The sequence below is a fragment of the Phaseolus vulgaris genome, chromosome 9, assembly GCF_000499845.2.
Source record: "Phaseolus vulgaris cultivar G19833 chromosome 9, P. vulgaris v2.0, whole genome shotgun sequence".
Lineage (NCBI taxonomy): Eukaryota > Viridiplantae > Streptophyta > Magnoliopsida > Fabales > Fabaceae > Phaseolus > Phaseolus vulgaris.
In genome coordinates, this window is record NC_023751.2 from 35587607 (window position 1) to 35600954 (window position 13348).

At 37.4% G+C, this 13348-nt stretch overlaps 2 protein-coding genes across 2 annotated transcripts; one reads left to right on the forward strand and one right to left on the reverse strand.

Moving 5' to 3' along the window:
• The first annotated feature begins 433 nt into the window (after window positions 1-433).
• LOC137821005 (disease resistance-like protein DSC1) lies at window positions 434-6819 on the forward strand. Its single transcript, XM_068625390.1, has 4 exons — window positions 434-1267; window positions 1439-2597; window positions 2690-2995; window positions 3096-6819. Exons 1-4 carry the CDS (start codon window positions 702-704, stop codon window positions 6399-6401), a joined length of 5337 nt encoding a protein of 1778 aa, XP_068481491.1. The 5' UTR covers window positions 434-701; the 3' UTR covers window positions 6402-6819.
• Window positions 6820-10128: 3309 nt separating this feature from the next.
• On the reverse strand, window positions 10129-10887 carry LOC137822446 (secreted RxLR effector protein 161-like). Its single transcript, XM_068627333.1, has 2 exons — window positions 10378-10887; window positions 10129-10326 (listed from the first exon to the last, which is right to left on the reverse strand). The coding sequence occupies exons 1-2, from the start codon at window positions 10885-10887 to the stop codon at window positions 10129-10131; spliced, it is 708 nt and encodes a 235-aa protein (XP_068483434.1).
• Between the last annotated feature and the right edge of the window lie 2461 nt (window positions 10888-13348).

A 13348-nucleotide genomic window follows, 5' to 3' on the forward strand; every position in this document is an offset into this window, starting at 1 on the left:
CTTTGGGTGCAAACTTATTTTTTGAGTTTCACTAACACAAGAACCAATATACAAATAAAAAAAATCAAAGAATAAAAATAATATGCTTGGTCTAGAGCTACAAAGATTTGTATCATCAATGGGAAGGAGTTATGTTTTTGTGTTTTTTATTTTGATGTTTTAGATTTCTAATGTACACATTTTTGGCAATGTCTACAGAAATTTCAAATGAGCAATTAATTCACAAATTTACAATAACATGGAAAATGCAATATTCTTTACCTATTCAACCTAAAACTTGTCCTTACACAAACCCTAAACCCAACACGCAGTTTGAGTTGGTCCCACCCAATGGATGCCTGCTGTCTATTGCAGACTGGTCATCACATGTAATTACTTTCTACATAATGGGAAATGTTGAATAAATGAAGTTAATGCATGCCTCAACCATTTTGTACGTTCACTCTTTAAGGTTGTTGAAAATATGTGGTGAACATCATAGTATCTATTATTTGTGTCCAATCACTGGTTTTCTTATCTCCTCAATTATTCATTTTTGGCCATAGAAAAGAAGAACCAAGCCAACATTGACTCCATCAATATCAATTACTGTACTTAGCCAACACCATACTTTGTTTAGTATCTGAGACGAAGAAAGATCCAGTGTGCACTTGTTCCAATCCAACACCATACTTTGGCCTGAGTTGTTTTGGAAATCCAATATGCTGCATTTCTTTATTTCTTGTTCATTTCTTTGTGTGATTTCTTACTTTGTCTTGTGGATAGTTAAAAGACAAAAGCCTGTTGAGGAAAAACATTTGTTAGACAACTGCACTCCTCAAACAAAGTATGATGTTTTTGTTAGTTTTAGAGGTGAGGACATCCGCGACGGGTTTCTTAGCCATTTGATCATGGATTTTGAGAGGAAGAAAATAAATGCATTCGTAGATGTTAAACTTGAGAGGGGAGATGAAGTATGGTCATCACTTGTTGGAGCAATTAAAGGGTCATCCATTTCATTGATCATATTCTCACAAGACTATGCTTCTTCTCATTGGTGTTTAGAAGAGCTTGTGACAATACTTGAATGTAGAGATAAGTATGGACAGATTCTAATCCCTGTTTTCTACAAAGTTGAACCCACAGATGTACGATATCAATCATCCAAGAGTTACCAAAATGCATTTGCTAAGCATCAAAGAAGATATGAGACCAACAAGGTGCAAATCTGGAGAGATTCTTTGAAGAAATCTACTCAAATATCAGGAATTGCATCATCAAAATATCCGTAAGTTCGTTTTCTTTTTTACATAAATCTTCAGAGTTTTCTTGTAGTCATATTGCTTAAACTGCATTTCTTTTGAAGTTGTTTTCAGCAGAATATATGTGGGCTTTAATAATCAAGAATTAACAACATTGATCTGAACACCCTTTTTGTTTCTTTGCATGCATGATGTAGGGTTGATGCTGAGCTGGTTAAAGAAATAGTGAAGGTTGTTCTTGAAAAGTTAGCTAAACCCTCAGTTAACTTGAAAAGATTGGTTGGAATTGACGAAAAAATTGCAACTGTTGAATCACTGATAGGAAAAGAACCAGAAGACACACGTCTTATTGGAATTTGGGGCATGGGAGGTATGGGAAAAACAACTCTCGTGGAAGAAGTGTTTAATAAACTGAAGTTTAAATACGATGCTTCTTGTTTTTTAGCCAATGAGAGAGACCAATCAAACAAACATGGAATAATTCCTTTGAAGAAAAGTATTTTTTCTAAACTATTAGGATATGAAGTGGATATTGACACACCAAATTCGTTGCCTGAAGATATTGTTAGGAGAATTGGTGGTATGAAGGTTCTTATTGTTCTTGATGATGTGAATGATTTAGAACACGTAGAGAAATTACTGGGATCTCTTGATAACTTTGAATCAGGTAGTAGAGTAATTGTGACAACCAGAAATAGGCAAGTGCTAAAGGCTAACAAATTTGATGAGGAGTATCAGCTTAGAAAATTCAGTTTCGATGAAGCACTTCAACTTTTCAATTTGAATGTCTTTAAAAATAGTGATCATCAAAGGGAGTACAATGAGCTTTCAGAAAGGGTGGTGAATTATTCCCAAGGTGTTCCTTTAGTGGTTAAAGTTTTGGCTGCTCGTCTACGTGGAAACGAAAAGGAAGTATGGGAAAGTGAGTTAGACAGGCTTAAAAAAATGCCTCTTAGAGAAGTTTATGATGTCCTAAAATGGAGTTATGATGATCTAGATCGTAAAGAGCAACAAGTTTTTCTAGATTTGGCATGTTTCTTTCTTAGACTGCGAAAATCAGTGAATGTGGGTTCTATAAAATCGTTATTGAAAGATGGAGAAAGAGATAATTCAGTGGCTGTTGATTTGAAAAGGCTTGAAGATAGAGCTCTCATAACAATTTCTAACGAGCACAGTTTACATGAAATGGTTTTGGAGATTGTTCAATGTAAGTCAAGTGAGGATAATGTTGTTTTTATGCATGATAGTGTTCAAGAAATGGCTTGGGAGATTGTTCGTAGAGAGTCTAGCAGACCTGCAAGTCGTAGCAGATTGTGGGATCCTGATGATGTTTATGAAGCATTGAAAGATAACAAGGTTAAAGCCAAACTAATATTTGAGTTTTGTGTTTTGTGTGTGAGAAATGTGGCATTCAATGATGTTTGATTCTTTTTTTTTTCTGATGGCAGGGAAATGAGTCCATTAGAAGCATACGAATTCAATTGTCAACAATTAAGAAGCAAAAGTTAAGCCCTCAAATATTTGCCAAGATGAGCATGCTACAATTTCTGGAAATTTCTGGGAACTGCAATGATGATTTATTCCATCAACATTATATTCTTGCTGAAGGGCTTCAACTTTTGGCCACTGAGCTAAAATTTCTTTACTGGGATCATTACCCTCTAAAATCCTTGCCAGAAAATTTTTCTACAGAAAAGCTTGTAATATTGTCATTGCAGCAAGGCAGTGTGGAAAAACTTTGGGATGGTGTGAAGGTAAATTTGTTTATTTCAATTTTATCATTTTTAGTAAACTGAATACACCAAAATTTACTCAGTTGGTGTGATATCTTCATTTTGTTTAATTCTGTTGCAGAATTTGGTAAATTTAAGAGAACTTGACCTCAATAGTTCTCTCAAATTAAAGGAGGTACCAGATTTATGGAAAGCCACAAATCTTGAAGTAGTGGATCTCATGTGTTGTTCTATGGTAAAAGCACTTCCCTCATTTGAACATCAAAGCAAGCTTAGAATTTTAGATTTAAGCTATTGCAACAAGCTTGAAGCAATACCAGAGCTTCCCTTGTTACTAAAGACTCTAGATGTTCATAGTTGCAAATCCCTTCAAACTCTACCAGAGTTTCCTATGTCCCTTGAAACTTTAGATGTTAGAGGTTGCCATTCTCTTCAAACTCTACCCGAGCTCCCCCTATCCCTTGAAATTCTAGACACAGAATTTTGCACTTCACTTCTATCTCTGCCAAAGCTTCCTCGGTCCCTCAAGACTCTCAAAGCAACAAAATGTGAATCTCTTCAAGTTCTACCAAAGCTCCCCCTAACCTTGGAAACACTAGAAGCCACAAAATGTGGATCTCTTCAAACTCTACCAGAGCTTCCCCAATTCCTTACAACTCTAGATGTCAATGGTTGCAAATCTCTGCAAACTTTACCAAAACTTCCCATGACCCTTAAAAATCTGGATGTTAGACACTGTGAGCATCTTCAAACTCTTCCAAATCTTCCACTCTCCCTTGAAAGTCTAGATTTTAAAGGTTGTGAATCTCTCCGAGCTCTACCAAAGCTTCCCCAGTTCCTTAATACCCTAGATGTCAGTGGTTGCATGTCTCTTCAAACTTTACCAGAATTTCCCTTGTTCCTTGAAACTCTAGATGCCAGGGGTTGTGAATCTCTTCAAACTTTACCAGAGCTTCCCATGTGCCTTAAATCTCTAGATGTTAGTGGTTGTGTATCCCTTCAAACTTTACCTGAGCTTCCTCTATCCCTTGAAACTTTAGATGTTAGAGGTTGTGAATCTCTTCAAATTCTACCAAAACTTCCCCTATCCTTAGGAACTCTAGATGTCAAAGGCTTTGAACCTCTCCAAACTTTACCAGAACTTCCCCTATCCCTTGAGACTTTAGAGGTAAGAGGTTGTGAATTTGTTCAAGAAGTAGTAGATCTTCCATTGTCAGTTGAAACTCTAGATACAAAATTATGCATTTCACTTAAGAATGCAAAAACTCTTCCTTCATCTCTTAAAACACTACAAGTCACTGACTGTGAGTCTCTTCAAACCTTGCCTGAGCTTCCTCATTCCCTCATAACACTAAATACCCAATATTGCTCTTCACTTCAAACACTTCCTGAGCTTCCACAGTACCTTAAAACCCTAAATGTCATACGTTGTCAGTCACTTCTTTGTCTACCTGATCTTCCATTATGCCTTGAAACACTAGAAGTCACAGAATGTGAATCTCTTCAAAATTTTCCAGAACTTCCCCAATTCCTTAAAACTCTAGATGTCAATGGTTGCAAATCTCTTCAAACATTACCAGATCTTCCCTTGAGGCTTGAAACTCTAGATGTCAGAGGTTGTGAATCTCTTCAAACCATACCTAAGCTTCCCTTGTCCCTTGAAACTTTGGATGTGAGAGGATGTGAATCTCTTCAAAAGCTACAAAACCTTCCTTTGTCCCTTGAAACTCTAGATGTCACAGGTTGTGAATCTCTTCAAATTATAATAGAGTTTCCCCAATCTCTTAAAACTCTACAAGCCACAAATTGTGAATCTCTTCAAACTTTACCGAAGTTTCCCCATTCACTTAAAACTTTAGATCTTAATGGTTGCAAATCTCTTCAAACTCTACCAGAGCTTCCCCTATCCCTTGAGACTTTAGATGTTAGATGTTGTGATTCTCTTCTAACTCTACCTGAGCTTCCTCTTTCACTTCAAAATCTAGATATCAGAGGTTGTGAATCTCTTGAAACTCTACCAGAGCTTCCCATGTCCCTTAAATCATTAGATTTCAGAGCTTGTGAATCTCTTGAAGCTCTACCAGAACTCCCCTTGTCCCTTGAAAATCTAGATGTTCGAGGTTGTGAAACTCTTCAAAGTCTACCAAAGCTTCCATTTTCATTGAAAATTCTACAAGCTACAGAATGTGAATCTCTTCAAACTCTTCCAGAGCTGCCCCCATTCCTTAAAATTCTAGATGTCAATGGTTGTAAGTCTCTTCAATTTCTACCACATCTTCCCCTATCCATTGAAACTCTAGATATCAGAGGTTGTGAATCTCTTGAAGCTCTACCAGAACTCCCCTTGTCCCTTGAAACTCTAGATACAGAACTATGCACTTCACTTCAAACTTTTGCAAAGTTTCCTCCTTCCCTTAAAACTCTTGAAGCCACAGTTTGTGAATCTCTTCAAACTTTACCAGAGCTTCCTTGGACCCTTCAAACTCTTAATGTCCAATATTGTTCTTCACTTCAAAATTTACCAAAGCTTCCCTTATCCCTTAAAACACTAAATGTTTCATGTTGCCAATCAATGGAGAGTCTGCCAGAGCTTCCACCATCCCTTGAAACTCTAGATGTCAGTGGTTGCATTTCCATTCAGACTTTACCAAAGCTTCCCGTGTCACTTAAAGCTCTAAATGCTAAAGATTGTGAATCTTTGAAGACCGTATTGTTTCCTTCAACAACAGTTGAACAATTAAAGGAAAATAGGAAATGGCTTCTGTTCTGGAATTGCTTGAACTTAGATGAACATTCACTACTTGCTATGGGGTTGAATTCACGAATCAACGTTACGAAATTTGCAAATCACCACCTATCTTCACCAAATCATGATGATGTGGAAAATTACAATGATTATGATGATAAATATGGTTCTTATCAAGCTGGTTACATATATCCAGGAAGCAGTATGGTAGAGTGGTTGGAGAATAAGACAACAAAGGATTATTTAATCATTGATCTGTCTTCTCCTGCCTTTTCCCCCAGGTTGGGCTTTATTTTCTGCTTCATCCTTGATAAGTGTCAAGACACAGAAATGTTTGGAAAACTTGAAGTTAACCTCATCATAAGTGATGGTGATGGAGAGGGTCAAAAGGACACTGTTGGAATGTACATAGATATTGCCTGGACAATTGAATCAGATCATGTGTGTGTGATATACGACCAAAGATGTTCTGACATGCTAAATAGGAGGGCTAACATTCAAACAAGGTTTAAAATCCAGGTTTCAAAAGGGATTCAAACCAGTGACACAGGAACTGGCATACTGTCCAAACTTGCTTTCAAAGGATTTGGGGTGAGCCCTATCAGCACCTCAGCATATAAAAGTTTCATTCAACAAATGGAATTGCATGATTCAATATTTCAATTTCATCAAAAAAATTGAGTTGGGTTGTTCTTATCATCCAGCTATTCCTTCTAGAGGCTTAAAATCAAATAATTGGAGGCTATTCCTTCCATCGTCCCTTAACATGTTAAATGCCATAGAATGGAAAACAGCTGATGAACAATTAACAGAAAACAAGAAACGGTTTCTGTTCTGGAAAGGCTGGAACTTGGATGAAAGTTTTGCAGTGGTTATTGGGTTGAATGCACCAATGAATCTCATGGAACTTGCAAACCAACCTCTCCCTACACCAGGTCAAGAACATGAATTTTACAATCATATTCATAATCATTGTAAATAGAGTAGCTTTTTCCTTTGCATCACCTATTTACTGCATACCAAAGAACATAATTATTTAACATGTGACACTTTCACATGGCTGGCTTCTTTTGAATATTGATTCTTACATTACCTTATAGCTTTCCTGTTTCTGAGTCATAAATTGTTATATAATTGTTATACTATGAATTCCTTACAAGAAAAGGGAAAAATACTACTGATTAGCAACAAGATACTACTGATATTACTATTTGTTTCTCCTCTGTGCATTTTGAAAAGAAATTATCACAAAAACTTGAAACAGGAAACTTGATACTCTCCGCACATTTGTCCCCTTATGAGCAAGGAATCTCTCTTTGCTAACAGGCGGCATGCCCCTAGTTCTTTTGCTAACAATAACCCGACTATCAACGTTTTATACTTGGCTTGGTTATTGGCTTAGTTATTATTGGCTTTGAATGCAAATTTGAGTGATTGTCCAAGCAACACTCCATCAGGACCTTCTAAGATGATGTTTGCTTCGCTTCCTTGAAGAATAGAGGACCCATGCATGGAAATAATCCACACAAAGTCTCCCGGTTGGGGCTAGGGGCTTCCCGGAGTGAGCTCCACGAAGAAATTAGTGTATACTTGTCCTCTGATAGGACCTTGTGGTTCGTAGTGGATGTTAAATTCTGACAGCTCAATGGCCCACCAGACCATCATGCCCGATTTCTGAAAAACCTACTTTATTAGAAGGTCGGTCATTACTATTACGGTAAAGCTTTGGAAATAATGACGTAGTCGTCGTGATGTAAATACTACCGCCAGGGCAGCTTTTTCGATGGCTTGATAACGAATTTATGTGCCTAGTAGTACCTTACTAATAAAATATATCGACTTCTGAATTTTTTTTTCTTGCACAATAATCGAGATGACAGCTTGAAGGTGACGAGAAGTATAGCCGAATGGGAAACTTCGGAGTGGGCTTGTTGAGTATTAGTGGATTAGCCAAGTATTCTTTAAGCTTTCAGAAAGCTTCTTCGCACTCGTCGGACCAGATGAAGCGATCGTTCTTTCGAAGACATTGAAAGTAGGAATATCCTTTGTACCACTGGTGGACAAAAAATGTGATAGGGTCTCCATCCAACCAGTCAGTCTTTGTACTTCTTTAACACTGGTTGGGCTTCTCATATCCACTATTGTTATGCATTTATCAGGGTTTGCTTTTATCCCTCTTCAGTCAACAACAAATCGAGGAACTTTCCAGCCCGAATTTGGGATTAAGCTTCAGGTTGTGCTTTCCTATGGTTTTGAAAAGTTCTTCTAGATCTGTCGAATGAACATCCAAGCTTTTCGATGTCACCACCATGTTATCTACGTATGATTGGATGTTTTTCCCAAACATAGGTTGTAGGATATGGTCCACGAGTCTTTAGTAGGTCGCCCCCGCGTTCTTTAGTTCAAACAACATTACCTTATAGCAATAATTGGTTGCCTCAGCCTTGAACGTCGTTTTCTCTTCGTCCCTCAAGTGAATTTGGATTTATTTGTACCCTGAAAAAGCATATATGAAGTTGAGCAAATCATAATCGGATGCATTATCAACCAAAGAGTCTATGTTAGGCAGTGCGTAAGAGTCTTTGGGACAGACATTGTTGAGGTCGGTGAAGTCTATACACATTCTCCACTTTCTGCTCAACTTTTTTTACCATCACCACATTTGCCAGCCATTCGGGATACTGAATTTCCATCATATGGTCGACTTCAAGGAGTTTTGGGGTCTCATTCTTTATAGCCAGGTGGTTCTCTTTGTTGAATTTTCTTCGTCTTTGTACAACGGGCTTCACCCTTTCGTCCATGGTCAGACGATGACAAAGGAATTCTGGATCAATGTCAGGGGTTGACCACAGAATAAAGGTGGTTTGTTGATTGAAGCACCTTCCTCGAAAGATAGTTTTCCAGCCATTGAAAAATATTTTCGGATCAAACTTGAGTATTTTTCAAGTACCAAGCTCTTGATGCCAATTGTTAGAATGTATAGCTTTAACCTAGAGGGGGGGTGAATGGTTTAAAGAGGGTTTTCGCACACTTTTTAGTCTAGAATGAAATTCCTTTGAGAAAACTTGATTCATAATTCAGTTTGCCAAAAACACAAAGCAATTTGATACAGCACCAGAAAAACAATCGGTTGTTTCGCAAAAACAATCGGTTGTTTATACCAGTTGACAAATATACAAACTGAAATTAAAGAGTTTAAGGGAGAGAGAGATTTCACACACAGTTTATACTGGTTCACTCTTAAACCAAGAGCTACATCCAGTCTTTCCAGAAACCACTGGGGAATCCACTAAATAACCAAACCTATATTACTTACACACACCACCAAACAAATGACATTGATCCCCTCAAGACACACATTTCCTTTGACTCAGCACATACACCACCAAGAATGTTGATCTTGACAACCTCAAGAGCACACAACACTTCTCGGCCTAACACACCAGAGTTTACACAAAGTACAGAAGGATTACACTTGTTATAGAATGATCTGAAATCAATACAAATGAAAATCCTATTCCACTCTCTCTTGATCAAAGCAAGCTCAAAGCAATCTTTAACTTCTTGAAAGCAAAATCAGTGAAAAACTCAAATCTGTTTTTCTATGATTAAAACTCAGTTCTTGTTTGTTACAAAAGATGAACAAATTATTTCTTTCTTTCAAAGAATGGTCAAAGCATTTAAAACAGGAGCGTATACAGTTATCAAATCATTTAAAGCTCAGTCAACACACAAAACAATTTTCTGTTATGATTTGAAAAGAAACAATCGATTGAATGTGCGAATCAATCAGTTGTTTTGGTTTGACAGCAAGTCAAACACCAAAAACAGTTTTCAACCTTTCTTAAAACACCTAAGAGTAAAACAATCGGTTGTTTCGAAAAAACAACAGGTTGTTTTTCACTTAGTTTGAAAAAACACTTTTAATTCAAAAAGGTTTGAAAATACTTTAGCTTTGGATTCAATCAAGAGTGGATTTACAAATATAATCTACCCCAGATTCTATTCTACACCACCTCAGCAACAACAAGCACATCCAGCCTTCCATCAAACTCAAAGGATTTGGATTCTTCAAAGCTTCAACACACTTGATTCAACAATCTCCCCCTATTTGATGAAGACAAATCCCTGGTTGCTTGTGTTGGACTTGATTGAATCTAAAGCAATCCCTGTAAAAATAACATATATACAATCCAGAGTTTCCTACAACAGCAAGTTAGTTTTTCACATTTGGAAACAATGTACCAGACAAACAATCGGTTGTTTCTATCAGCAAAAGGAAAAACAGTTATGATATCAGGGATTTCAGCAGTTTTATAACACTTTTTCCAGAGAGAGACACACAAGAACCAATCAATTTTCCCCCTATTTTTCTTAACAAATAGACTATAACAGATATAAGATAGATTTAGGAAAGATTTTGAAGGTCAAGAATGCCTAACTCATTTCGCAAAAAGAAGAACCTTTCTTTTGGTAGTGGTTTTGTGAAGATATCAGCTAGTTGCAGTTTTGTCTCAATAAACTTCACTTCACAGTCCCCACTACTCACATGATCCCTTATGAAATGATGGCGAATCTCAATGTGCTTAGTTCTTGAGTGTTGAATCTGATTTTTTGTAAGATTTATAGCACTTGTGTTGTCACACATCAAAGGGACCTTGCTGATTTGCAATCCAAAGTCTGCAAGTTGTTGTTTAAGCCAGAGGATTTGTGCACAACAGCTTCCAACAGCAATGTACTCAGCCTCTGCAATAGAGAAAGCCACACAAGCTTGCTTCTTGCTATGCCATGAGATGAGGCTTGAACCAAGAAGATGGCAAGTGCCACTTGTGCTTTTCCTGTCCAGCTTGCATCCTGCAAAATCATAATCTGAATAGCCAGTTAAATGTATGGGAGAGTGAGAAGGATACCATAACCCAACATTTGTTGTTCCTTTGAGATATTTCAGAATTCTCTTTGCAGCTTTGAAGTGGGATTCCTTTGGATTTGCTTGATATCTTGCACAAAGACATACCGCAAACATTATGTTCGGTCTACTTATTGTTAGATAGAGCAAAGAGCCAATCAAACCTCTATATTTTGTTTGATCTACCCCTTTTCCAACAGCATTTGCATCCATATAGCAGTTTGAGGGCATAGGTGTGCTTGCTTCCTTGCAACTCTCCATTTCAAATTTCTTGAGAATTTCTTTACAATACTTTGATTGACATAGAAAGATTTCATCCTTTGTTTGCTTGACCTGCAATCCAAGAAAGAAAGAAAGTTCTCCCATCATAGACATTTCAAACTCACCTTTCATAGCAGCCACAAATTCTTCACACAAGCTATCTTGTGTAGCACCAAAGATTATGTGATCAACATAGATTTGCACAAGGATAATTTCAGAATTTGACTTTTTGATGAAGAGAGTCTTGTCAATCATTCCCCTTTCATAGCTATGTGACAAAAGGAAGTTGCTAAGTCTTTCATACCACTGCCTTGGAGCTTGCTTCAGTCCATAAAAAGCCTTTTTCAGCTTGAAAACATGATTAGGATATTGATGATCTTCAAAGCCCAGTGGTTGATCCACATACACTTCCTCATTGATGTAGCCATTGAGAAAAAGCACTCTTGAAATCCATTTGAAAGAGTTTAAATCCACTCATACATGCAAAAGCCAGCAGCAACCTCAGAGCTTCCACTCTTGCAACAGGAGCAAAGGTTTCCCATAGTCAATTCCCTCCTCTTGATTGTAGCCTTTGGCATCCTCATCCAGTTTGCTTCTGAAGACCCACTTCGAACCAATGATGTTCATCTTAGCTGTTTTAGGGACAAGAAACCATACCTCATTCCTTGCAAACTGATTCAGCTCTTCATGCATAGCTTCAACCCATTTTTCATCCTTGAAAGCTTCATCAATTGACTTTGGTTTAAGTTTAGAGACAAAAGCAGTGTGTCTGCAGAAGTTTGAGATAGAGCTACGTGTAGAAACACCCTCCTTTATCTGCCCAATGATGTTTTCCACTGACAGATCTCTAGGAATCCTCCATTCTTTGGGCAACTCACTTTGCTGCAGAATTTCAACCGGTTGTTTCGAGCAATCAATCGGTTGTTTTTCTGCACAGATTTCCAGCTTCTCCAAACTGATGTTCTGCTCATCCTCTTCAACACTGTTCTTTGAGATTTGAATGCTTTTGCGATCCACTTCATCAAAAAACATATGAATAGACTCTTCTACAGTCATTAGCCTCTTGTTGTAGATTCTATATGCATGACTATTTAGGGAATAGCCAATAAAGATACCATGATCAGCTTTTTCATCAAATTTCCCTAGATTTTCCTTTCCATTGTTTAGGACAAAACAGTTGCAGCCGAAAACTCTAAGGTGATTGATGTTTGGTTTCCTTCCATTGAAGAGTTCATAGGGAGACTTCTAAAAGATTGGCCTAATTAGCACTCTATTCATCACATAGAAAGAGGTGCTAACAACATCAGTCCAAAAATACTTGGGAAGAGAGGATTCACTCAACATTGTTCTAGCTAATTCTTCAAGGGATTTGTTCTTCCTTTCCACTACACCATTCTGTTGTGGAGTTCTTGGAGCTGAAAAATTGTGCAGAATTCCCATCTTTTCACAGAATTTGCTGAACTTTTCATTTTGGAATTCCCTTCCATGATCACTTCTTATTGAGCCTATGTTGTTGTTCTTTGTGTTTTGCAATCTTCTAGCAAGCTTTTTGAATGCAGAGAAGGCATCACTTTTTTATTCCAAGAAGAGAGTCCAAGTGAACCTAGACAAATCATCCACAATAACAAGAGCATAATAGTTGCCACCAAGGCTCATGGTTCTTGAAGGTCCAAAAAGATCCATGTGAAGTAGCTCAAGAGGTTTTAAAGAAGAAACAACATTTTTTATTTTAAAAGAGTTTTTCACTTGTTTCCCCTTTTGGCAAGCTTCACAAATATAGTCCTTCTCAAACTTGAGCTTGGGCAGCCCAATCACAAGATCTTTAGAAATTAATTTGTTCAAATGATTCATGTGAATGTGAGCAATTCCTCTATGCCATAGCCAAGACTCATCATGCTTAGAAAGAAGACAATCGATTGAACAAGGAGAAGAGATATCCAAAAGATAAACATTATTGATTCTCTTACCAATCAACATTACCTCTTTTGTGTTGGGAAGACAGATTTCGCAGGAGTTTGTTTTAAAGATAACTTGATATCCCTTGTCACACAATTGACTAATGCTCAGCAGATTGTACTTTAAACCTTCTACATAGAGAACATCATGGATGATCAAGATATCTTTGTCTCCTATGGATCCTCTTCCAAGAATCCTTCCTTTGTTGTTGTCCCCATAGGTAACGTGCCCTTCTTGCTTAAAGGAGATGCTTACAAACTTTGATTTATCCCCAGTCATGTGCTTTGAGCACCCACTGTCTAGGTACCATTGCTGCATGCTTTCCTTCAAGGTTTCCTATAAAGTAGATTTTCAAGTACAAAGATTTGGTCCCCTTATGAATGTGAGTCCATTTGGTTTATATTCATCACTTGAACCTTCACAACATTTGGGGATCCACTTCATAAAGCCTCTAGGAACTGCATATTTTCTGATTTTACAGAATCTGACAGAATGGTCTCTTTTC